The sequence below is a fragment of the Halictus rubicundus genome, chromosome 4 (genome assembly GCF_050948215.1).
Source record: "Halictus rubicundus isolate RS-2024b chromosome 4, iyHalRubi1_principal, whole genome shotgun sequence".
In the NCBI taxonomy this organism is placed as follows: Eukaryota; Metazoa; Arthropoda; class Insecta; order Hymenoptera; family Halictidae; genus Halictus; species Halictus rubicundus.
In genome coordinates this window covers 15,266,415-15,293,865 of record NC_135152.1, presented here as the reverse complement: position 1 = coordinate 15,293,865, position 27,451 = coordinate 15,266,415, and the positions used below count along the sequence as shown (strand labels likewise).

Below are 27,451 nucleotides of genomic sequence, written 5' to 3'. Positions count from 1 at the left end.
GTTTTTTTTTTAAACAGTCTTTGCCGATAAACGGCGAAGCCAATTAGCGCAACGCGTTGCCGACTTTCACGACAAATCATGAGTAGATTTCGGTAATATTTGCATTTCACGATTAGCTTGTCACGTAATTAGTTCATTGGAAATTTGCTTCTCAAACAACATTCGATATCGGAGTTTCGAATGTTTACGTTCCTTTATGCGCCGCCGGAAGACGGTTTCTTCACGCAAAAAGAAATTTTAGAGACAGAACGGAACTGTCTCGTTGCAAATTTCGATCCGAGGAGCATCGATTTTGAAAGTTAATAACGCGTCACTTGTACTTGCTTTAACGTTCGCAAATTAAGTGTTGCCGTTCCCTATTCGGATTTTTAGTATTATACACTTTCCTAGATATTAAAGACACAATGATTATGCCGTTATGCCGTTGCAATTGTAAAGTGTATCATTGAATATCATAGAAATTTGCGTCGGATCTTTATGCAAAATAAAAACAACTTCAGACTTGCTCTATCAGAACGAAGAAACAATTTGATTAATTTTCCGGAGATTAATTTTCTCCGCGCTTTGCGAAATTGAATTTTGCACGGGGATATCCGTCGACTTTCCGCTCGCATCAGAACTTTCGATACACTCTCTGCATAGTAGCGGCATACTTGCATTTCAGAACGGTAGAATAAAGTTTCTATTAATTTTCTGGCTTGAACTTTTCTCTTCGGAACTTCCCCCCCCCCCCCCCCCGCCCCTATTGTCGAAAACTTCCCAGAGTTCCCCGGGTGCATTATCGGCAGATCAATTTTTCGCCTCGGTTCGCATGGCTTCTAGCAGTTGAACTCGCCGGAGGACGATTGTTCCTGTGCCATTTTGAAACTAATTCGCGCTCGGCCGTTCTCGTGTCAGGAAGAATCGGCGGTGTGACCTCGTAAGATTTCACTATGCATCGATCATCATCTCCCAGACAACAAGTTGTCTGCTGGTAACCGTTTTCATATTTCCTGCAAGCGTATTCTCTTTGTGCTCCTTCCTGTCGACACGGATTCGTTTACACCTGATCGTTGTAAAGTATTGCTGTAATTAATAATCAGAGATCAACATGCATGAACGATTGCGGAACGCGTTGAAATCTGAGAAATTTCAATAAATATCGATGAACATTCAGCGGAGCATTATTTGTACTGTTCACCCTTTTAACATCTGTACTGTATGTTATTGTCTATTTTGTATAACCTAGTGTATGAAATTTTAATCATAATGATAGTGGTACTTTTAAGAGAACTAAATATTGTTTGTATGAAACAGGGAAAGTAAGTTGACAAATATAAATTAGGGATAGTGTTCCTTCTCGAGAAATTTTATAATTGATTATTTCTCATTTCTCGAGAAATTTCAGTATTTCTCGAGAAATTTAAATCTAGGAAAATTCTTATGAATCTCATTGGTTTTGTAACATATTTTCGGAAATGAATTTTCAGTTAACTCAAATTGCATATTACTAATCAATCGCGTACGTATAAGCATATCTACAGGCAGCACATCGATGCCTACGTATGCATGTTTACAATGTGAAAATTTATAATAATTGTTGCAAATGCATGTCGACGTGAGGTAATGCACATCCAAAAGGACACCCAATCTTCAGCAACTTTTGGATGTTCTGTATACGACAAAGCCAACATCCACAAAAAATGAAAGAAATTTTTCTGCGGCTACAGATTTTGTTACAAAAAAAAAAAAAAAGGAAGTAGATTGTCTGATTCTACATTAGACGCATTATGCTTCTTAAGGAGTCATTTAACCCTTTGCACTCGAGTGGTGACTCTGGAGCACCACTAAAAATTGTTGTGGCATTATTTCAAAGAAATTACAAAAAATATTACAAAATATTTGTTACATCACAAAATTTGTATTTAACAGATTACTAAACATTTAAATATTATATGTAGAAGTCGGATCGGTTTCGTATGATTAAAATGAAAATATTCTAAGACGGAAGAAAAATTTAGTTTTAGAATTAAAATAGCGCCGAGTGCAAAGGGTTGAAAACAAAAGCGTTCTGTTTCACTTTATAAAAGTTTGGTTTTAAATAAATAAATTTATCGGTCATATTTAGCGTCTATCTTTTCCTTGTTTTTAAAGTTATGTACATACTGAACAGGAATAAACACCGAGTTAAAGTTTTTTGCCCGAGAATTTTCGAGAAATATAGTCTTATTTCTCATTTCTCGAGAAACGAAAAATGTTGAGAAATCAGGAACACTAATTGGGGATGACAAAGTCAGATTACGTTTGGTATTCTCGTCACGAATCTGGCTGGTTGCACGGAGAGGGGTTGCAAATTTTGTGGAGCCATGTCAAAATATGTTCATTCACAAGGAAAAACATTGAATCGCTTGAATATATCAATGTGTACCCAACGAACGGGTGAAGACGATATTCTGCAAGCCGTTGTTTCGCGCAGTGGCACTCGGCTGCGTCTGTAAACTATCGAGAGGGATAAACGTAGATCATGGAAGTAGACTGCACCCGCAGCATTCGTACTGTTTGCTCAAACGCTGCCAAAAAGTTCGTCGACCTACTAACGGGAGAAACTGCAGCTGCTCGGGCATTTTCGCCGGTTGTAAATTCCCCGATGTTTATCGATCGCGAAACGCATTAATGTCCGCACGCGTTTCCTTGTCGTCCTCGTGAAACTCGCCCGTGCAATTTCTTTCGGCTGATTTTCAATTTTTCCGCGGTTACGCGCGCGCGCGCGCACTACTTTTACGCAACCATAATCAGTCGCCACGCTGATGATGGCACGATAAAAAATAAAATACAGTCATTTCGTCCCGCATATGGCAATTACACGTGTACTCGCAGTTTCGCTTCGGGATTCCACGAAAGTTACGTACCGTATGAAAGTTCTTGTTTTTTTTTTTTATTAGCACTAATAAGCAGGCAATGAAAGTTTCTACTATATGAGACAGAAGATAAGATACAATGATATCATTTCTCAACCCTTTATATACCGAATTTTGCCAGTTCACTATTTTCTAAATTATAGATATTTAATGATTTCGTAATAATATTCGTATTAAAGAATAGTCTAGAATATCTAGTTAGAGAATTTTAATGAAATTAGTGTATTACATTTCTTCGGATCATAAGAAGTTTATGGTCGTCCGTTCGGTTCTAATTTATGCTGACTATGATTACAGACAGATAAAAGATTGAATTACTGGGAATTACTTGGTAAAGAGCGTTTTAATGACATTAGTACGTCGCATTTCTGTGGATCATTAAAATTTGATGGTTATGCATCCAGTCTAATGTTAATGTTCCTCTTGAAACTGTGAAATCGAAAACACTCGAGTTTTTTTATACTGATCTTTTTAACACTAAGATGATCCAGCATAAAAAGTTCTTACATCGAACCAGATCCGACAAGCAATATTATTCTTATGCTAACATATCTTATAAATGTACTTTACATTTCATTAATAAATGATGCAGCCCAGAAAAGTATCAAAGCAGAGTTGCATTAAATTAACGTTTCCAAAACTTTTTCTACAATTAACACCTTATTTATTTTCTAGTCCGATTAAATCATAAATAAAACGAACAGTTAATCTGAAATGCTAATAATTTCAAACGAAACACGCGGAAACGGTAACATAAACTTAGCGTGCACATTGCAAAACTACGTTCCTGATAATTTCGATGTTTTAGGGTCACTTGATCACAAATTCTTTTGATATAAGACACGATGTTAGAAAGCTGAATTATCATATCTGGTGTAGAGTCGAGTCTTGTACTTCGATTTGGTTGCAGTATAGTATGAAAATCCGGCTTCGCATAAATCTGTCGTAGTAAAACGAAGTGAAACAAGAATAGCCAGTTTTGCTACACTTGGGTACTTTTCTGTGAAATTTGTCCGGAAATCATATACGCAGTGACTGTACCTTGTTATTTCTATTTTAAATGACAGTCGCTAAATTGCTCGATTAGATATTATTAGCGGCATTTAAAAGCATTCCAGGCCCATATCAATTTTGATAATATTTCACTACTTTCGTGACTTTATGCGAAATGTTCGCGATACATAATTTGCGATGTTCCGCAGTAACACATTTCTAGACACTTTTTCCGAAATCAGTCTCAGAAGCACGTGCAATAAAACGAAGAGACAATGCTTACAGGGATCAATTAATACTATTCCTATTAAAAGGAAATTTATTATGTTATATTATGAATGTATCTAGCCATGGATGCCATGCAAATTTTAAAAGAATCCTCCCTACAATGGTTAACCCTTTGCCGTAATAACGAGTTGGACTCGTTTCAAACAAACTCTACTAAATATGGATGCTATGCTTTTATTTTAGGGCAAAATAAAATTCTATTCTATTCTATGTACACATAGATATAAATGTTCTTTCCCTCTTCTGCGAAATTAGCGAGGACGAAGAAGATCTAATCATTGTAGACGTAAAGAAAACCGTAGGACAAGGGGTGAAACGATGTCGATGTTCTGGAAGAGAAGACCGGAAGCTGTTCGGGCAGCGGTGGGGGATAAATCGATGGTATCTTCGAAAATGGTAGAAGGAGGAACGTTTTTGTTTGTTTTCGCCACAAAACCGGCGGGGTTGGGCGCAGATTATGTTCGCGGACGGCGGTCCATTGCGCAAGTTCCGCGTATACATGAAATTCGTGGACAAATTCGATAGCGGATTGGCAGCGAGGCGGGCTTGAAGAAGCGTAAACCAGGAGGCAGCGCGGAACGATCGTTCCCGGGCGATTGCCAGAACCAGCTGGGAGAGAACAGTGCTCGTTTATACACGTATAGGAGCCCCGATATTTGCCTCGGCGTTGCCAAAAAATACAATGACCCAAATAAGACAAGTCGCGTCTCCGCCCGTCGATACTCACCGCGCGGACAGCGATTCCATTCTGGACTCTGTCTCCAGCGAAAAGTAGGAGCACCGATTATGATACGCGGTGACTCGCACGAGCGTTCTATTGCACCTAAAATAACTCCGAAAGTGTGATAGTAGCAGAAAAGTTTCCGAAACAAAAGATGCAGATACCAGAATATACCAGAATATACCAGAATATACCAGAATATACCAAATTATAACAGAATATACAAGAATATACAAGAATATACCAAAATGTACCAGAATATACCAGAATATACTATAATATACTAGAATATACCAGGATATACAAGAGTATACCAAAATGTACCAGAATATACCAGAATATACTATAATATACTAGAATATACCAGAATATACCAGAATATACTAAATTATAACAGAATATACCAGAATATACTAAATTATAACAGAATATACCAGAATATACAAGAATATACCAAAATGTACCAGAATATACCAAAATGTACCAGAATATACCAGAATATACTATAATATACTAGAATATACCAGAATATACCAAAATGTACCAGAATATACTATAATATACTAAAATATACCAGAATGTACTACAATATACCAAAATGTACCAGAATATACCAAAATGTACCAGAATATACCAGAATATACTATAATATACTGGAATATACTAGAATATACCAGAATATACCAAAATGTACCAGAATATACCAAAATGTACCAGAATATACCAAAATGTACCAGAATATACCAAAATGTACCAGAATATACTATAATATACTATAATATACTAAAATATACCAGAATGTACTACAATATACCAAAATATACATGGGACAACAGGGTCTGTTTTGGTAGCTGTTATCTAATAGCATCTATTGAGACGTATCCAACGAGGTGCGACATTAGGGTCTTTCAAGGTCAGCAAAGGTCATTTATGACAAAAATTGCGAAATAAGCTTGCATTAACAGAAGGTGTTCAAAGTAATTGCCATTCGTATCAATGCAATGCTGCAATCTTCTTATCACGGAGTAGTATTTCTTATCACTTCGGCACTTACCGAATCACATGCTGTAACAAATTATTGTACAAATGTATTCAATGCTACAACATGTACGGTGAGAACGTTGAGGACATCTTTCAGCGTATTTACTAAACCTGGCAATGACAAATAAACACTTCTGGACAATATCGCATGACTTAAATATAAGAATGGTAAGATTAGTAGCCGTCACGAGAGATAAAAACCTGATGAATTTCTTTGTCAAATGACCTTCACTGATCTTCAAACACCTTAATGTTGCACCTCGTTTGGTTCGTCTCAATAGCCGCTATCAGAAAACAGCTACCAAAATATAGCATTCTATTTAAAAAAACAAAGGTGACCTTCACATCTCTTCACATCTTTGGAAACTTTTCTCATTGAAATCTTTTGTTATTCTTAACTCACATCGATATTTCACTAATACGGTTTTATTCCGATATAAGACGATGCCTCGGGACCGGCTTTCGTCGTATTTCGGATGAGGGTACCTACGCGACTTGACTTTGTTGAGAATGTGCGCAGTGTCGCCAGATCAAGACTTGCTCTCCCACTCTAATTTCCCCTTCTCCCGCGCTCACGGGTCACGAATGACTCTTAAATGACTCTTAAATGACTCTTAAATGGACCTTCAAGTGTACTTTTAATTATGTGTTAAACATATTAAAAGATAAATTACCTTCCACTTCACTTCGGTTTGTTGCAATCCAGGTAGAAGATTTTCATCTTGCATAGAGATCCGCAGTCAACTGATTATTCCGTAACGGATCTTTTTTTTTTCTACTTGCTGCATCTAATGCATACGAAGTGTCGACATTTCGAGGCAACCGATTTATATGGAGTGTCGAAAGCTATTCCACGTGCTCGAAGAATTCAGTGACCCCATATTTCCTCGTGCTCCAACCTTCTGCTATTCGTCAATGTCGTCGGCTATTCATCGTCGATATTGTAATGAGGGAAATCATTACCATGCCGATTCTTAACCGTTCGTGGGATGGAATTCCTTCCGATGGAAATACAGAAGTATGGAAAACTAAAATTTCGTAACGACCGCAATATTAATCTCTCAGTTTTCATAGTTTTTCACCAGGCAGAAGTCGAAGTAACTTTCACGTTAATTGCACAAGTTTGTATGGCTCTTAATTTTCCAACGTAGCTTCGGTAATTGGAAGCATTGCTTTGAAATACGTACTCTTGTCTTTCATATTTTTTCGCTACGTAGGACTTTCTCAGGCGAATTCTTCATTTATTACATTTTAATAGTCACGTTTTTAAAGCTGAACCTCTTCACGCAACGTGTCCATAAAAATTGCAACGCTATGAGAAGTCTTGGGAATTTGTCTTAAAATAATTTATATTAAATCGGTTATTTTGACCGGTGATCAAAATAATGTTTACTGCTAATATTTTTCACTTATTATTTTGCAATTACATATGGACGACACTATTCTTCGACCAGAAAAGAATTCAGTTTAGAAATTCATTTTTATCGTGATACATTGGTGCAAATCGAAATTCATTGAAATTCTTGGATGTAAAACGGTTAATACTGTGTAAATCATTATGATAAACCTTAACCTCCAAGTCTCGGTTTCATTAATTAAACAATTACTTTACTTTTGCGGGACCCTTTGGGATCGATGTTCAGCAGTGAACGTGTTGAAAACGGCGGAGCAGGGAGATCGAAAATTTTCGACGAACGGTGAATCATTTTTCGATGATTCCGCACGTGCCCAGTTGGAGTTCACGGATCACCGAGAAAGTAGTAAATGCGCCAGCGGCTTTCCTGTTTTATTCGCCGGCGCATTCATAGGTCGGGGGCATTCGTGGCAGTGAGACTTAAGCTTGTTGGACAAACGAGATAATTGATAGTGCTCTTATAATTGAAAGCCTACTCCAGCACTTCTGCCGACGGTTAAAGAGGAAGTCCCTTGTACGTGGCTGAAAGACCGGGCTTGACTTCCGATTTTTTTTTCCCGACGAAACCCGTATATCTGATTCATCGCCGACAAGTGACGCGTTCATCTTCTTAATGGAGTCATTGTTGCACGTTTCAACGATGTCCAATGAATTAAATGTCGGCCGGACTATCCTCCGAATTCTTCGCCAACGTTCCAGGGTCTCGAGGGACTACGCCGAAACGAACAAAATCCTTGGAAAATCATTTCTCACAAATGGTACATTCTGTTAGCACGAACCGGTATACTCTGCCAAAGTTTGATTTGGAAATTTGTAAAATTGCTGGATTTATAGCTTCGAAAGTACGGTCCTATTAACGGTTGTTAACAGTCCGGGTCTGTTTTGACCCGGAGTATAAAAATCGTCATTCAATTTACTAAATTTTCTGTCTTTTTAATCATCTCGTATGTTCAGGCGCGAATATATTAACACTAAGATTTGTGTGAACGTCTGGAATTCCCATTAAAAAATATATAATTTATCCATTTATTTTTCTAGCTGTAACAGTTTCCAATACGTTCGATCAAATATGAAACAATTTTAACAGAAATCTGCTATGCGTATGTATGGAGAAACGATGAAAATAGAAATTGTTTATAATATTAAAGGAAACGTGTCTACAAACTGGTTCGTGGCGTACTAAAATATTTCTGAAACTGTTATGCATTTATCAATCAGCTCAGCAACGGCTTGGTTATTGGTTTCATTCGATCGAGGATGGCTGAGACAGTTGATTAAGTATTGGCAGAATGGTTACTTCAATCCACAATTTACGAATCGTTTATTCTATAAAGCTGCAGAGAACCTGCATTCAGGTTAGAAACTCGCGTTCGTTTGCTTGGGGAGTTACAAACTCATTTAGCAACTGGTTTAGTCGCTCACGTTACCGGTCCCTTTAGCCGGTTCATTATTCGTAGCATTAAACGTAACGCTCCTCGATTAATTCCCGCGCAACGATAAACGGTTATCGTTTATTCGATACGGCGCCGTAGGAAACGTTGAAATCAAATAACGGGGCAACTAAATAGTCGCGAATCGGAAACAGAGGGGAAAAAAGGACACTCGACTGACCCGATTGCGGCCGGGCGGTGCAACTTGCGAGAAAATTGCAAAAAACCGGCGTATTATTCACGGAATGGTGAACCCGTTAGTTCTGTTTCAGGCCACGAATCAGTCGGCCAAACATTTCGGGGCTGAAAGATTGAAAGGCGCGCCGGAGAGCGTTCGTCGAGAGAAATTTTGAAAGGCGCGATTCTGTATGCTTTTTCAGCTTGAAGACGACGATGCCCGGGCTCTGCCACAGCAGACAAGGTCAATGAGTAAGCTCGCTACTTATGCGAGCGCTGCTAGACGTTCGCGTTGCCGATTCGCCGCGAATTTTCTGTACAGGCTGCCCCAAATACCGGCGTCAATCATTCCTCCGACCAGCCCGATGCGAAAAGCCGAACGTTTAAAAACAGTTCCCGGTCGTCCGACATTTTGCAAACCTGCGACCACTGTAACGAATACAGATTCTTTTCAATCTTTTTTGGAAAACAAAAATTGCAAATTGTTACAGCGCTTTAACGAAGATTTCAGAAACGTCTGAGGAATACATTTTTATAATTTCAGTAATCGTGGGAGAAAAAATTAGAAAATACTACCGAGCGATAAATGCGAGTGATGTATATTGCTTTGTAACAGCGACAAGACTGTGTCCATTCAGACTTCACACAACTTTTATTGTAATATCTGCTTCAATGAAGAAGTTCGTTCAAAAATTTCCGCTGAAAACATTTTTACAATTTCAGTAATTGTCATTTTGACTGGTGCGGTAGTTCTAGTGTTAAATGCCAAAAACAGTACTGTATACGTATCAGACGAACGTGAGAATCAATGACATTTTAGAAAAACATTAACAAAACGACGGATCATTTTGCCTTCTTATCAAATATAAAATAATAAGCTCTATATGAACATTGTAAGAACATTCTAAGAAAATTTTCTGAATTCGTGGGGATGATTAAACCGTTCTTTAAATCAGTGTCTAATATGCTCATTCTATGCATTACGGAAAAACAAACATATTCGTTTGCATATAAGAATATTTTCATGATATACGACGAGTTTTATCGTTTGCCTTACCGTTAATGGAGACATTTCCACGTTCAAAATATGGATAATTACTAGACTGCGGATTTTCCTGCGAAATAAAAATTGCCCGCATTTGTTGCAACAAACAGGAATTTCTTTCTTTCCTCGATAATTTCAGTCGGTTCAAAGTGATGTACACTCTTCGATTCTTTTAATCTCGCTTCTATCCGAAATTAAAGCCGTTTTGTCATAAATGCGTAAAATCCGCGGTCGAGCAGTCACGATGATAGATTTGTATGATCGAATAATTATTGCCAGGGGTGGCAGCGTTAAAGGGAAATGAGAACCGCGAAACCGAGCGCGATTATTATGTAAGTAAGGAACGCTTTAAACGAGTTTCGCTGCGTCGCGGCCGAAGCTGGCAGAAAATGGTCGCAGTCTGTGAAGGCAATTGAACGAAGACGGTTCAGATGAATCATCGCGATCGCGTATGGAGGGCTTAACTAACGAGGATGCCGCGCTACATTCGGGTCATCGATGCGGCTCAAATTTTCTGTCGAGTACTCGCGAGCACCACTCTCGTCTCTCGCTGCTGCTGAATTTTGCTTCGACGCTTGAAAGCAAACACACGGTAGATTCGGTTTCATTGTTTGCTTTCGGTTGTGTTTTAAATAAAGGAAATATTATCGATACCGACCGAACGACCAACAGAGCTCGAATAAAATAAACTGCGGCAACGAAAAATATACAACGCGTCCGATACTGTTTTCCATTCCAATCTCTCAATTATTCCAACTGATGCACAGTTCTTTTTTTTTTTTTCAATTTCCTTCACCTTTCTTAATCCGCTGTCTACTCGCGACCGATCTCGGAGGTTTTGTAGATATTTTAGAAACGAAATCAATTTGGCGCCGGACTGTATACTGCGCGGTATCCTGTGTAAAATAGAGCGGTTTAAAAATACGAGGCTTGATCTCGTATGTGTAAACATTTCGTCCGGCGATAAATCAACGTGTAATGGTACGGAAAACGTTTTGATGGAATTTTATTCCGGGCTACTTTCTTTATGCGAGTCGTAAACACGTTCACAGATCAGGGATGGACCGTTTTATTAAAAACCAGTGCGCGATAAAGTCGGAATAAATTCACGCGTTTATCCCGCAGTGACACGGTTTTGTGCTGAATGAGAAATCGGGGGAATAGTTTGATTTTCAAATGCGTCGATCTAATATCTAAATCTTATCTCTCGGTTCACGTAGGTGAGAAGGTAACTTTGCTCGCCTAAGTCGATTGTGATCGCGATATAGATCCATGAATATGCATCGAAAGTTCATCACTGCTGATACTTCTGTTCTGCTTTTGCTTATATTAAGATTGGCATCGAGATAACAAGTGCTCCAGTAATTCTGGGATCAGTGCAAGGATACAATAGTAATCTTAAATGCTCTGTTTTTCTCTCTTTATGACTCGCATTTTTCATCTTTCTTTCTGTGCGGAAGCGTAGTTAGTAATCGGATAATAATTGTTCCAGTAATATCTTGCGAATTGGACCGAAATTAACATTCAATTATCAGAAGAAACTTTTCTGTAATCCGAGATAGTAATACGCCCTTATAGTACAGTTAATCTTTAGTACCAATAAAAGAAGATAAATATTATAATCAACTGGATACTTTTACCGTTTGATAATACAGGCAACTCTCGAGTAAAACAGTTAATTGGTTCTGAGAATGAGTGGAATATTTACGCGCGATAACTGTACAAAATCTGCTCATCGAATGCAAACGCTTTTTAGAATTGTTAATCCTTCGCAGACGAGGATTTTTGTTAAAGACATAGTTGAATTATATGTTCGTCTCATGGCTGGTAAAAGTAGAAGCTTCGAGATCTGAAATGAGACTAGATAAACGCATCAAATCCGCAGTTTAGAAATGGACCATCGATAATCTTATTCGCGGATTGCCCGTGCTTTTATTTTACTGTTTCGTTGTACGAGTTTCCAGTAAGGGAAACGATTTCCTTTGAATGCGCTTTCGTAAAATCGATTCGAACGATTAATTCTGTAACGATCGGTTTAATTACCGGATTCAATGTTTGATGGGATAACGTGCACTGATGAAGATCAATATTTCCGTTTGATACAGGGATTAGGATGTAATCGGACAGACGACTTCAGCACGCCAGTCAGCTCAGGCAGCAACATGGGCAGCATTGCACGGTTCCCGAAATTGGACGAGTGTGCTCACTTTCATTACGAGCACGTCGAGCTCAGTTCCTTGGAGGTCAGTTACACATCATTATTCCGTGTCGTCATTAAGTCTTGAATCCACTTCCTAAACAGCTCGCGTTTCACCGCCGGAACCTCGAAAGTTTTATGCTCTCTACAGGTTCATTTCAACCGTGTACGACTTCTTTAATTATTCGCATGTTTTTAACGATCACTTGAGACGATATAACCTAATATCAGGACCAGTTCATGAAAAAAAATCTTCAATTTTCACTAAGAACTTTTTTATTAACATGTCCTTGTACCATGACTTATAACACTACAAGAGAGAGAGTAGCCGAATTTGGACCGCCTAGGTTGGACCTAATGCATAAATCATAGTTAATTAGCATCACTATAATTTCAGAATACGCGATGGTCCAACCTAGGTTCTGGTTCAATCTCAGCTACTCTCTTCTAATTGTTAATGTGCTCAGAACACATGATTTTATAATAAGTTTAAGTGCTTACGGTCGATAATGTAAAACAAGGTTAAACTTCACCTTCTGGGACCAACATTTTTTAACTTTTTAATATACAATCCTGTAGATCTTGACGAGAAAATGCCAGAAATCGAAGTTTCAATGCGAGAAATTCTCTGGTTCAAAAGTTATGTTTAAAGATGAGCGATTTTAAGAGTTTGTGACTCGAAAAGTTAAACACTGAGTTCGCCGTTTTCATAGTAATTAGAAAATACTTCAAAATCGAATAGGCACTATACATTATAGACATCACCGCGTGCTTGCTCCGCTCATTGAAATCGCTCATCTTTAGATACGCATAACTTTTGAACCAGCGAATTCCTCGCATTGAAACTTCGATTTTTAGCATTGTCTCGTCAAGACCTACAGGATTATATTTAAAGAAAGGTAAAAATTTTTGGTCCGAGAAACTGAAGTTCAGCCTAAAATAATATTTAATATTCGCGGTTGGCCCGACGGGAAGTACACAATGGAAATTGTTTAATTGCAGGTTTCACTTAGCGAAGGTACCAATGATTCCGACAGCTACGCGGTCAGAGTTACATCCGGGGACGCATGCTGGACCCTGCAACGATCCTACGATAATTTTGTTATGTTTGACAAGCAGCTGCACCGTTGTATATTCGACAGGAAATTCTCCTCCTTGACCAAGCTTCCAGACACTCGGTCGAAAAACACCTGTGATATACTGAAGGATTACCTGAATCGGTTCTCCCAGTTGAATCATGAAGGCCTAAATTGCGGCCCCGTATTGAATTGGTTGCAACTAGATAATAGAGGAAGAAGAATCCTCGTCCCAGAGTCAGATTCATGCCCTATTAACACGCCCGCTGTGGCCGCAGCTTATGCGGTTAGGCCATACGCGGCTCAGGCACCAGATGAGATATCTTTCCAGGTGAGAAAAGAGACTTTCTACAGAGAAACTGTCCAAATTCATAAAAACCATCCTTATCTGCAACGATAGATAACAAATTAACACTTCACGTACGAGCAATTCTCTAATACATAGTCTTTCGAGAATCAAAGATCAGCAGTTAAGAATTGCTAAATAAATTGCTCGAAAGTGACAGCGATTTCATTCATAACTAGACTGCGGATTTTTTGTTGTTTCAAATTATCTTGGAATTCCTCGATGAATCATTGTTTTACTAGTGGTAGTTTAAGGCAATATAGCACCAATAGCATTATCTAAGAGAAGCTCCGAGTCTTTGGGAGAAATATGAACGAAAAAATACTTTTGACCCGCGCACTGATGGGCTAATATAATATAACAACTTCTTCCGAAATTATTATTTGAAAGAAAATTGTTGAACCTCTTTTAAATACAGTTCAGTCATCAAAAAGTTAATAGACTTCCAATAGGTAAAGTGTTAAGACATTATTAACCGGCGATCGTTTCATCATTTTTGAAAGTTTAGGGCTAAGGATCTTTTAACCCTTTGAGGGCGAGGATTTTTTTAAATATTGGAAATATATTCGTCAGGGAGCTGATCTCTATATCCAAGTCTGTGGTTCTGGGAAAAGATATAAATGTACATTAATGTTATTGTTACTGCAATAATTAAATTATTTGTTTGCAACTTTGAACATTAAATAGATGGACCTGATGTCGGCAGTATGACGACATTCGTCCTCGAAGGGTTAATAGATCCTTCATCGGCAATAGCAATTTCAATCATGAACTAACGGTAGGTGAAGTGTGTATAGGTTGAATTGCGAAGAATATTTAGTTTCCATTAATTCGACAGTTCTACTATTCAGTAAAATTCTTTGAATATTTTATTTATTTCACGTCTCTTGCATGCGCGTTTTAGTAAACACGTACAATTTAGAGAAAACGTACAGAGTCGTGTCGCATAGTCTATAAACTATTATCCTATTCACTTCGTAACATCCTATATCATTTACTGAGCGTTCGCGTACTCGTTACCAGCTAATGCTCCAGGAAATGACAACAAATGCGGTTGCAACGCAGATTAATTTGTAGCCACGTCATAATGCTATAATGCGAGCGCTATTCCAGTACAACTAAAGCCAGCGAAGTATTCGCACCACCGATACAGTGTTACAAGAAAGCAAATTTAATATTCATTTTAAATTAGCGCGTCAAACAACAATTAAGATTTTCCGCTTGTAAACGTTGGTCGATAAACGTGTCGTTGCGATCTGAATAACCAGACAGTTATGTTTTCCATTATTACAGCGAATTATCGATGCACATTTCTTACACATTCGCCACTTTATTTGCATATATTGCCACATTCCTATTCGCGTTCATACTTCGCATACGTTATTTGCATATTTCGACAGATTTGAAGCGCATAAACGTCCACGGTATAATTACGGTGGTACTCGCCTCAGTGGTCTCTTTTCGTGCCTAGTTAGCAGTCGCATTCTAGCCGACTATATTCGTAGTTTTCTTTCGCCGTAGCCTGTATTTCACTCGCGGAGTTGAACGCGTGGGTAACAGAAGCGGAATGAATGTGCGGCCATCGGGTGTGCTTCAGGTGTTCTCCATCAATAAAACAGAGAGCTGCGAATAAGCTTTCCGCGTATCTCAATCGCGCCCGGTGTTTCTTGCTCTGCCGTCTAAATCGGTCCGGCTGAAAAACAGTCAATAATTCCTAGGGAGTCGAACCAGCGATGGGTAATCGAGCAATCGTAGGCTCGAGCCGACTCGTGCGACTTGATTACCCGTCGCTGACTCTGCCTCCTCGGCTAATGGTCGCAATACAAGATCCCGAACTCACGGCCATTAACGAACCATGCGGTCCCTCTTCCTTTTGCAAATTGATATATCAGCTGACTTTCAGCCGGCAAGAAACGTAATGATGGCCGTTTAACTAACTTTTTCGTTCTCTCCCCCCCCCCCCCCCCGCGATTTCTACAATCACGCGCTCCCGATTCATGCTCATGTTCATCACGAGACTGCGCATCTTATGCATTCGCGAGAAAAATGGGATACGTGTGTACAGTTCAATCCTAATGTCGATTCTTGCTCTAATGTGTTCACAGTCTTGTATTTCACTTAATCGTTCTTGTCGCGAATGCGTCAAATCCGCAGTCTATTCACAAGCGAGCAACAGTGTATAATATGTCCGTCTAATGTAGAATTTTTTTGATTTTCAGGTCGGAGATATGATATCCGTAATAGACATGCCTCCTCCAGGGGAAAGCACGTGGTGGCGAGGGAAGCACGGATTCGCAGTCGGATTTTTCCCGGCGGAATGCGTGGCAGTGATAGGAGACAAAGTTCCGAGACATTTGACAGTGTCGACGACAGTCAGGTCGAAGCTGCCCGTGAAGCCGGTCTTCAGGAAGCACGGGAAGCTGATCGCCTTCTTCAGATCGTTCATTCTGAATAGACCCTCTAGAAGGCGGTTGAAACAGTCGGGAATCTTGAAGGAGCGCGTATTCGGTTGCGACTTAGGGGAACATCTGCTAAATTCGGGTCACGATGGTACGTGGGGATCCCTTTCCCTTAGCTAGCAACCTTCTGGTATTCTTTCTTCAAATTGCTGCTGTAAAATTATACTAACCAATTATATTCACAAGTCCTTATTGTACATAAATTCATTGCACGGGCTTCGTACGCTTTCAGCATAGTGCGTAAGCTTTGTGACACGAGTTGTGTAGTATGTATTATCTAAATTGTATTGTATAACAAGCGGACTTGGATCTTTGTACGTTAATGCCTTGTTAAGGATCGAAGAGTGTAGATTACTGTGAAATTTGAATGAACGAATGAATGCTTGTGATTTCAGTGCCCACCGTTCTAACGTGTTGCACCGAGTTCATCGAGAAGCATGGCCTGGTTGATGGCATATACCGTCTAAGCGGCGTGACATCGAACATTCAGAGATTACGAAACGCGTTCGACGAGGATCGTGTCCCTGCATTGCATTCCGATGAAAGTATTTTACAAGACATCCACTCGGTGGCGTCCCTATTGAAAATGTACTTCAGAGAGCTACCGAATCCACTCTGTACATACCAGCTTTATTCTACTTTCGTTAGCGCGGTCCAGGCTAACACCGATGCGGAAAGGTTAAGGCGGATGAGGGATACCGTTAGGAAATTACCACCACCTCATTACAGGTACTTCAGCGAACAAATTATTCATTTTCCTGTTACCGAGATTCCACTGTTCTCTGTCATTTTGATACCTTCGTTTCTGTTCCCAGAACATTAGAGTATCTCATGCGGCATCTAGTGCGAGTCGCAGCCCGCGGCACGGAGACCGGCATGACACCTCGGAACATCGCGATCGTTTGGGCTCCGAACCTGTTGAGGTGCAAGGAGCTGGAAGTGGGCGGTGTGGCGGCGTTGCAGGGTGTCGGCGTGCAGGCGGTCGTTACGGAATTCTTAGTTTGTTACGCGGAGTTAATTTTCGGCGACGGTCCGGTCGGCCGGCCAAAATCGTTGGCGATTACGACGCCGGCGAGATTGTTGAGCCTGGAGGAGGCTCGAAACCGTAGTCTGAGAGGCGAGCCGGATTACATAGAGGTGGGCGCCGGGCCAGCTGGAATGTCGTTGCAGTACCACACGGTGATAGAGCTGCCGCGGAAGAGAAACGGCTCGAAGCGTTCGCCCTCGTTGAACTGGAGGGCTTTGTTTGGTAGGGGTGGTCCGGGTGCCAGGGGGAAACCGAGGCAAGTTGGCACGCCACCTCAAACAGAAACGGTGCCAAGTTCCTTAAACTCCTTGCGACGACTGAGACCGGTGAAGAGCGCGGACAGTCTGGACGGCGAGGATAGCCTGGGACCTCTTCTGGGCCCACCGCCGGCCAGGCCCTGCGGACACAGTCGTTCCGTCTCGCACGACTCTTACTTCGATCATCTGGCCGACGCGCCCAATCCCACCTCGCCCCTGGACCTCTCGGAGATACAGCTTAATTTCGATCTCGAGGAAAGAGAGATGAGGATGTTCTCCGAGGAAGAGAGCGGAGGAGTCGCGTCCGTCGAGGCGTCGCCCAGAAGACAGAGAACGGAAGGGGCGCAGAACACTGCTAATACCGGTGGTTCGAAGAGGAAAAGGTCGAGATTGGAGGAAAGACTGCAATGCGACGTCGAGTTGCGCTTCATTGATAGCCAAAGTCCCGATCAGGTACTATCTTCAGACGGAGATTATTAGCTCTTTGTGTTCGGAGACGATTCTCAATTCACCCATCAGCTACTCGGACGCATTTATTTATTGTCTCGCTGATGTACACGGTGGCCCGAATTAATATTCAGACATTCTTTGCAATACGATAACTCTGTTAAGATTGAAGGAAACTACTTGAGTTAACTGATGTTACCTTTAACCGATTTCGACGAAATTTTTAGAACATGTGTAACTGACACAAATCTGGTTACTTTTAATATAGGCCGAGATAAAACAAACTTGTAGAAAGCTACTATTACTATTTTTTTTTCACGATCTTGACAAATTGCAATTTTCTTTCTAATTGGAAGGTATGCAGGGAAGGAAATGGGAATTAATGAAAATTTAAAGCGATCTCACAGACCTACTATGGTAGGTGAGGGACAATATAAAGGATTTCGTGAGTTGATTATGATTGAAAACCACTGTCTTACAGTAATTGACATATTCAATTTCATATAATTAGAGGTGTGTGAGAATCCGACCATGTCTGGTCGGAACGATTTTAAAAAATTTCGGGATTCCCGAGAATAATCCCGAAAATTGTGGTGAATCCCGATATATTCGAGAACCGATCCGTTCCGACATTTTCGAGTTCTCGCACCCCTCAACATACAATGTAAAAGTCTAAAGATCTCTTTATGAGACTGATTACGTATGAATATTTATATTATTATGTATTCACAGGTGATGGTATCCGCAGACGTGCACAGTATGGACACCCCATCCCCATTGCCCACACCAGGGTACCTTCCGCTGTTGTCCGAAGCATCAACGCCGCTGACACCGGCTACGTTGCACGGCACACCGCACTCCGCGTCACCCATCCCAGCCAACAGTCCTAGGATAAGTTTCCGAAGCTTCACCTTACCGTTAGAGATCGACGAGGATCAGAGCAACGCGAACAAGCTGAACAGAACTAGCGTGTCTTCCGATAAATCATCCGACCCTAGTCATAGGTTATCCATAAACTTAGAGGGGCAGAGCAACGCGAAATCCTGCGAGAGGATAATGACGTACGAGAAACGCGTCGACATGTACGACGGCAAAGAGTCTTCCAAGGCTCAGAAGACTACGAAGGAGTCGAACCTAGCAGTAACGGACTTAGACCAAGAGATGACACCTTGTGATAGGCTAATGTCCCACCCTAGCAACGTAGAATCAAACAAGTCAACGTCTGCCTGCAAGGACGCAGGGAATAGATCGAGCTCCTCGTATCCGACCGATGAAAGCAAATCGTCCCGCAGCGACAACAGAGATACGTTGGCCGCACGAACGAGCAATTCGTCGAACAAATCAATTAGCTGCCAGAACGGCGACGACCTGGCTGAATGTTCTAACGCGCACAGAAACGAATTGCAAGGGATGCCATTGTCGAGTGCTACCGATCTCGATTCCCCGATGTCCTACGAGCAGACCATCGAGGACCTACCGGACTCCGGTTTTGTGATTTGTGATAGCAACACGGAAACGCAACAAATGGCGTCCAACACGAACGATTCCAGCGAATGGGTGATAGTCGAGAGAACCGGCTCGATCGCGACGCCTACCAGCGATTCGAGCAGTCCCAAGGATCCCCTGGATGGCACCGTGAATGCTGCCATAGCGACAGACGCGCCTCAGCTGAGGTCGATGTCGGAGAACATCTCTAGAACCTCTTTGGATCTCACCATGGGCTCGACCGTGGACACGGACACGTCTTGCATCGGCGCCAGCGACTTGACCGAAAGTCCCATTCTTCCTCAGGAGTCCGGTAACATGAGCTTCGACGTGGTCGACAGAGATTTAGAGAGTCACAATGGATCTGCTCGAACGACGTCCGTAAGTTTCAACGGGCAGGGGAATTTCGGTTTGGTCGATTCTGGGAACAGTTTCTCTTCGATGCACGATCAGGAGAACGGGAATCAAAAGATTTGCACCGTCAGCATGGCGAACGTTCGTTTGAATCAGAAGACCAACGAGATGGATCACGAGATTTCCACGTGTTACGCGCAATTAGACAATACAAAGGCATTCAATAGGAACGAAAGTTCATCGAAAGAGGAGGTTCTCGGGGAGGAGACGTTCGAGAACTCGCAGGGAGGCTCGAGGAACGTGGACTTCCAGCAGCAGGACATCCGGCGTTCGTTGCAGCTGCACCAGAAGTCCCAGTTCCAGAGCGACCGTCGCTCGTTCTCGGGCAAGCCGAACAAGAAGGACCTCGATCTACCCCTAACCGACAATAATAAGCCGCGTTGCCCGAACCAGAAGCCGGAAAAGTGCCAAAGTTTCGAGTATATCTCGCGCAAGGAACCAGCTCCAAATAGTCAGCAGCACAAACAGTATCAACGTACCGAGGAGAACTCGAAGTGTAACAACCTGAAGAGTACTCAGCCGCAGGAGCACATCGAGGTGATCCCTTCGGAGAACGCTGCAGAGCCCAGCGAGATAGCCCATCCGCCGGAAGGTGCGTCCGAGACGACGTCCTTGAACTCGTCCTGCACCTTCTCGAACGCGTCCTCTCCGGTCGACGATTCCATAGTCCTTCGAGACACCGCAGCGATATTGCAGGAACTGGCGTTGCAGAGATTATCGGGTGGAATGGTGGGCAGCGACCTTACCATTCCTCCTAGAAGAAGGTACGAAACTGAAAGTAGCAAGGATCGGAGGAGCTTCGATTCGGAAATTGGTAGGGAAATCGTCAGGGAGCGAAAGATGAGGCAGGAGTTGGATACAGCTAGGGGCAAGTCCGAGGAGTCGCCATTGAATTCTCAGCATCTGCCACCATGCTTGAGGGCGCGCCATGCTAGGGCTAGCAGAGCGTCCTTGAGTCGATCATTGGACGAAGCCAAATTTAATAAAATGACCGAGAAAGCTTCCTTGCCGGTGAAACAGTCCGAAGACTCGCAGCACAGTTCCACGCCTAACGTTGGGGCTGGGACGAATATGTCCTGCAACTCTGACAAAACCCACTTGAAGAATCTCAGTGGCTTGGACCTGGGCGACCCGCAATGCAGAGAGAGGATAGAAAAGTACAAAGAGGAGAGGCGGACGTTTTTGAGGGACAAGTACAGATCGGAAAGCTTTCGGGGGATATTGTCGAAGACGGAGGACGACGGGGAGCAAGCGTTTTTAGCTAGGTTAAAGCAGAGAACATCTAGACCCTCCCTTCATTGATATTAAGAAATAATATTTATGAAACGGTCGAGTTTCCCGCGTGAATGCCTCTATCGCACGATTACGTATTTGGATGGATAGAGCGAAGCTGGTGATTGCACTGAACGCATTTAATCCTTTGCACTCGGAGTTTAGTGTCACGATGATAATGACGACGATGGACCTCGGTTCAATGTTTCTTGTAGAACTCAGTATTATTATTTTGAAAGGTGAATACTCTTACTGGTAAATAGAAAGATATTGTATATGAGGAAAATGAAGAGGAAAACGAATCACGATTGGATAATGCGTTGGTTCGTTCAAGCGAATGATATAATTCATACCTTGCAGACTAAAGGAAAACGTTATATTATAAATTTTTTTTAAAGGATTTCGCGTTCTTGGATTTCAATGTAAATGGGACCTACTTTTTCATTTTACGACATTAATTGACTTTAATTGGTCAAAGACGTAAAAACAATTGTAAAAGCAGACTAACTTTCCAAAAAACTACTTTTATGGATTGGGTTTTATATCTTGGGTCGATCTTGTGCTATTTACAAATTTTATTATCATATTAACTTTTTATTCACAATTACAAAGTAATAACACAGAAAACTGTTACTATCTTCATGAACAGTAAAGAAAACATAAGTAATCTCATGTGTTGAAATTCATTTATGCGAGACTGAAGATTGTTCACTTCGGAGGTTTAATGCAGTTTAAATTTGTTTCTATTTTTTTTTTTGTTTTAAAGAATGTTATCACGTGCGTTTAGTATTATTTATAATTTCGTTTTAAGAATTGAAGACTCCGAAACGTGTGCATTTATTTATCGTATACTATTGAATAATTAGAGTGCAAACGGTTAAAGCATAAGAAGCTGGGCAGAGTTTAATTAGCTGCGAGTGTTATAAACGATATTTAAGAAGATAAAAGCTGAAATCGATTGCGAGAGAACGTTTGTTTTATCGCTGTTGTTAACAGAACAGTCCGATAGCTTGCATGTTCTTAATTTATTGATATAATGCGTACGTATAATCTGAATGATATATGTAATATGTATTAAGGCTATTATTTCTGTTATTGTTATCGAATCTATGACGGATGATTTTTTTCCATTACTGTTATTGTTCCCAAAGATGTTCTTCATTAGATTTTTATGTTTGTCGGCGCTGTTCTGTTAATCGACCGGGCCGATCGATCCGAAATGTACTAGAAAGTCGTGGGTCCATGAGACGGAGTTCGTTGTAAAACCCTTTGCACGCGAAATTTCCTTTCTTTCGCCGCCATTTTGGTGAACTTGTTTTTGAATGTTATTTACGAAGTTAAGTTTAAAAGAAAACGAACAAATCTATATAATACTCTGTAACGTTTAAACGAACAAAAAAAGAAGGAGAAGAAAGAAAATTTTCGAATGACGTGTATGTGACCGCGTCTCTGTTCGTGTGACTGTGTATAAGAGAAAATGAGAAAAAGAGATATATATATATATAAATCTATATATAATATAAAGTTTATGATATTGTAATGCGTTCTCGTTTTTCTATGCGTCGTACTGTTTGCTCGAAGAATGTTATACCGTCGACTATAAAATAGAAAAATTCTACGAATCTGTTCGTTCAATTTGGTCTCGATAATATACGTATACCGGGTGCAAAGGGTTCGAAAGGAATAGATATTAACCGCGCATGCCTTCGTAATTGATTGTAATCGAGTGATAGGTTCACTTGAATGATAAATTCAGACTTTTGTTTTCTCTTGTAACTTTAGTTGATGCTTGTCGAACCGATACTCTCGGTAAAGAAAATACAGTGTGATCGTACGTTGGACCAGTGGTTGAAATTTTAATGTTTTAAGTGTTCCGATAAAAGAATTGAGCGTAGAAGTAAACTTTTTGTCCATTTCGACGATATTATTCAACATGAGTTTCATCACTTGCTTAACAAATAATTAATTTAGCTTGTGAAAAAGGATACAAATGAATATTTGAGCTTCTGTACTGAATAGAGCATGTAAGTAGATGCGCCTATGTATCTGCCACTTATGGTCACAAGAAAAAGCTCTTACTGTGTAACGTTACATTATTTTTAGGGTTACCTGTAACGATAAAAAACATTTCTTCTTAACGTTTCTAAGATATTTGAAGATGATTAATGATTTTTTAACAGATTCACATTTTTTAATATATAGCTTTGTTAGTTTTAGTTAATGTCGCTAATTTTGGAGGTGTTTTAATGTCAATACGTAATAGTAAGCGGGTAAACATTATATTACAAATACGACTTCGTATTATTGAAATTAAAATATCCAAAATTTCTAGCTAGTTTAGTACAAGTAACTTAATATTGCTTTTATAGTAAATGACGAATTATATGGATGAGCGTATTAAAATAATATATGTTTATAATTCAATTTACAACATATCAGTGACTTTGACATCTTGTGTAAAAATAATCTTTATAGCAAACTATTTTTTGTCGTTACATGTGATCTTTAAAATAGTGTAACTTTGTCCAAAGAAGACGTTCTTACAGTTATAAATAATGAAGATATTTAGGTGTTCTCGTTTAAGAGTTGAATTGAATCACTCTTCGTTCTTAAATTGTAAAAATTACGATTGATCAAATACTTTTCAACGGCATTGTATATGTAATAAGTACATAATTTTGTCATTAATCTGAAAAGGTAAAGTCTACCTTTACTTATCACTTTGACTGTCTCGCCAAGCAAATATAGGGAACACTATTCTTCGTTTCACGCTAAAAACGTATATTTCTAGAAAGATACCAAATGAAACAAATTTAGTTAAGCCCCATGAGCTTGAAATAAATAATTGCTGTGATAAATATTGCCTTATAAGTTGCGGTTTTGTTAAAATATAGTATTTCGACTTTGTGGGACTCTTATACGATAGTTGGTTTGACAGTCAACGTGTTGGATAAGATCATAAAGAGAAACCCAGTTTTTGAAGCACCTAATTTTAACCAAATTAAGAAGATATATAAGAACAAATTTGTCTACATTACCGAAAGATATTAACCTACCAGTGATACTTTTTTAAGACCGACAAAATCCGCCCTCCAAAGGGCTAATTTACGATCACACTGTACCGTTCATCGATTACATTTTTTATTATTAAGAGTGTGCAATGATTTCTATATGCTCGAACAAAGCTTTCATTATCGAGAATCGAATGACATCATTTCAATCGTACTACAAATTAGCTTTATCTATCATTATAATTAGATTTAAAATCGAACGAAAGTTTTCGTGTTTATTTGCTAATATAAATTATATAAATAGTTAATGCACGAAGAATACGAATGAATACGTTCTGAACAAAAGTATTGAAAGTAAATTTTGTAAAGTAAGGACTTGGAATAGTTGAATTTGAAAACTTTGTTAGCGAATTGAAAACGCTTTTATTTGATTCGTCGTTACGAGAGGTTTCCGCAGACAGATAGAAATCATTCCACGCTTTTACGGCCGACGTATTTCTTAACATGATTCATCTTTTTTTTTTTTACATCCCGAGTCGATCGTTCGAATTTTCGGATCTTACTACATGTATAGTCAGATTTCTGCGCCTACTTTCCTCGATTTTTGTATGTTTCGCGTACACGTTTTCTCCTGTTTCACAGCGATCGCTTACCACAGCTAAGATGTAACGCACGTAGTTAGAAATTTATCTTTTTTTTTTTAAAAAAAAAGAAAAAAAAATAATATGTTATACCGTTTATAGCGATTACTACCGAGAATTTACAATACTCGTTGCTGTCCGTGTTCAGTTTTTCTTCCCTTTTTGTCATTTTTATTTTTGTATTATTCCTTTCTTCTTATTTTTCCGTTTACCGTGAGAGCTCCGGTACGTTCGACGAGTTTTTCCACGTGCATGATTCTCGACGATTGCAAAGGAATCGTTTTGTTTTGTTTTCTCCATCCTATTGTTTCTCCTTTCTTTCTTTTTTTTTTGTTCTTTTCTAATTCACCGTATTAAAGTAAGCATTTCGATTGTAACACGCGTCGAACGAAATTTTCTTTGCCGCCGGGGACTGGTCCGCGGCGGTCTGATCGCGTTGTCTTTTGTATATGCTAATTATTATTTAGTCGACATGTAATATATTAATTTATGTACTCTGGTTTTTGAGTGTCGATCGACAGTGAACCTTGCATGATAATATCAAGACTACTATATCGGAACCGGCTGTTTGCAGTGTCGCCAGGAGGCGATTTAACATTCGATTTCTAATGCTCGTGCAGAAGTGGTCACATTTACAACAAACGAATTCTGTTACCTTGTTGCAAATTAAATGGCCGATTTCACTTGAACACTCGACATCATACCAACCCGGATCACGCTCAAATTTTCTACTATGTTCTTGTTAAACTAATATTTTTCATCGACTTGCAATAATCTAACAATCTGGGACGTAATGATTCAATTTCATGTTACTGTTGGCTGTAATAGACGTAAGCTAAATAAATAAAATTAATACATCGAAGTAAAATAACCACATATTCATCCTTTTGGAAGGATGGAAGATGTATCAAAGTGAAATAACAAACTGCGCGTAAACAGATTGTATACAGGGTGGGTCACGTTAACGTTTGTATCTCAAATATCTTTGTTGTTTTTAAAGATATGTGAAATGTCTTAAGGACAAAGTTGAATGGTTCAACGGTGCTCATAAGATGAACAAAATCAAATATTTTTATAACATCGTCTGAGCCTCGCTGAACCCTTCGCCTTGTCTTTAAGGCATTTGACGTATCTTCGAAAACAAATTGTTCATTTCGAATGCAGTGATTAAAATCGGTCATTTTTTGTGCAACATGTCGATGCAACAGTAGAGAAAAGATTACGGAGAACGAGCGTAATATCTTTGTTGTTTTATCCTACACATTTTATTAGTTTCTTCATGATATTGATTATTCGTTATTTGGTCATTTTTAATTTAAATGTTTTGAACCTCCGACTTGAACCTTGTTCTTTTTTTTTCCCCCTCTCTGCGAAGTGTTCATACTCGGCCGAAAGTGGCGCGAGCTGCCGTTTAACACTGAATGTCATAGTTACCGATGCGATTTGTCGGCGAACACGACCAAATCCGATTCAACAACTCGGACAAAAAGAAAAGAAAAATGGAGAGATTCGAAGCTCGTACGGTTCTAACTTTGTTTTCTCTCGGATCACGGTCTCGGTCTCCATTTTTACTGAATCAAAACGGGCACGGGAGCACCGACCACTGTGATAGCATCTCCTAGAGCCCTGTCAACGAACCAATTAACAATATTTATCTCGAAAGGTCTGATAGAGTGTCCAGCGCGTTGTACATTTCGATCTCCGACCGACTAAAAGCATGGAACTCGCGGGATCATCCGTTTGTAATCCTGAAAATGCTCAAATTCTTAATACATACTACTCGCACCGAAGCAATCGCATGATCGTAGCAGAATCACGCGACACATTTTCACCCATTGCATCGTACGAACTTCATCTACCGGGTGACCTGAAAACAACATCGAGGAATTCGACGACGTATTCACAAAAGTAACAATGTGCTCGGTCACAAAATAATTCGCAATTTTTCCTTTCGTTCGATGTCTTCAATCATTTCTGTATTATTGAAATGCGCGTGGCTGTGAATACAAAAGTATATGCTGGCTCAGAAGTGTACAATGTCGTCCAAAAGTATTTAATCACCGAAAGTATTTACGGTTTAACAATAAACAGATAATAAAAAGTCTGTGGCTCCATTATTTCGTGATTGTTTCGTTATGTTTCTTTTCAGTTGCGTGGGATAACTTTGATTGAATAAAAGCTCAAGCTAATGAGTCCATTGGGTTGACGGCGCTTTAATATTTAATAAAAATTAGGCTAGAGGTCGTTTGGAAAAAGAGGAATACAAAGAAGGGTATTACTATTAAACAAATTGTTAAATACGAAATTGCTTTACTTAAAAATGAACAAACCAATTAATGTGGGGGTACTAATTACTGTGGCTATATTATAGTTATTTTTAAAGCATAATGAATATTAAAAAAGAGATATATAACATATATATTAACTGATTTTAATGAAAAAAATTTAATATCTTTTAGTATTCTTTATTATGCTTCAGGGTCCCTTACCCTATAAGGTTTTTATGAACAACTGAAATGTGAAATCCAGCAGACTCGACCTGCACAACAATTATTTATTTTTGTGAGTCTGCAGACATCGAAATCCGACGATCCTGTTTTCAGATCACCCTGTACACAGTGTCGAAACATTCGCGATCTAATATTTTGCGTATTTTTTTAAACTGCAATAACAAGGTAGTGTAAACCGAAAGGAACGACCAATTACAGACACATTACTTGAGCTCTTCAAGGTATTTAAAAGTGATTAGGAGACTGTGGATTTTATGACGGATACAATTAGTACAAAAATAGCATCAACAAATTTATTTCGAA

At 39.7% G+C, this 27,451-nt stretch overlaps 1 protein-coding gene across 3 annotated transcripts in view; it reads left to right on the top strand.

Annotated features, from left to right (window-relative positions):
* Cdgapr (GTPase-activating protein CdGAPr) overlaps nt 1–26,742 on the top strand; it is a 53,469-nt gene extending 26,727 nt beyond the window's left edge. For all 3 annotated transcript variants that reach the window (XM_076786990.1, XM_076786991.1, XM_076786993.1), the window contains exons 3-8: nt 12,112–12,249; nt 13,206–13,610; nt 15,845–16,175; nt 16,480–16,813; nt 16,900–17,821; nt 18,548–26,742. In XM_076786990.1, the coding sequence (XP_076643105.1) occupies nt 12,112–12,249; nt 13,206–13,610; nt 15,845–16,175; nt 16,480–16,813; nt 16,900–17,821; nt 18,548–21,016 (4,599 nt within the window). In that variant the 3' untranslated portion in view covers nt 21,017–26,742. The remainder of the gene's footprint in view (nt 1–12,111; nt 12,250–13,205; nt 13,611–15,844; nt 16,176–16,479; nt 16,814–16,899; nt 17,822–18,547) is intronic.
* Nucleotides 26,743–27,451: the final 709 nt, after the last annotated feature.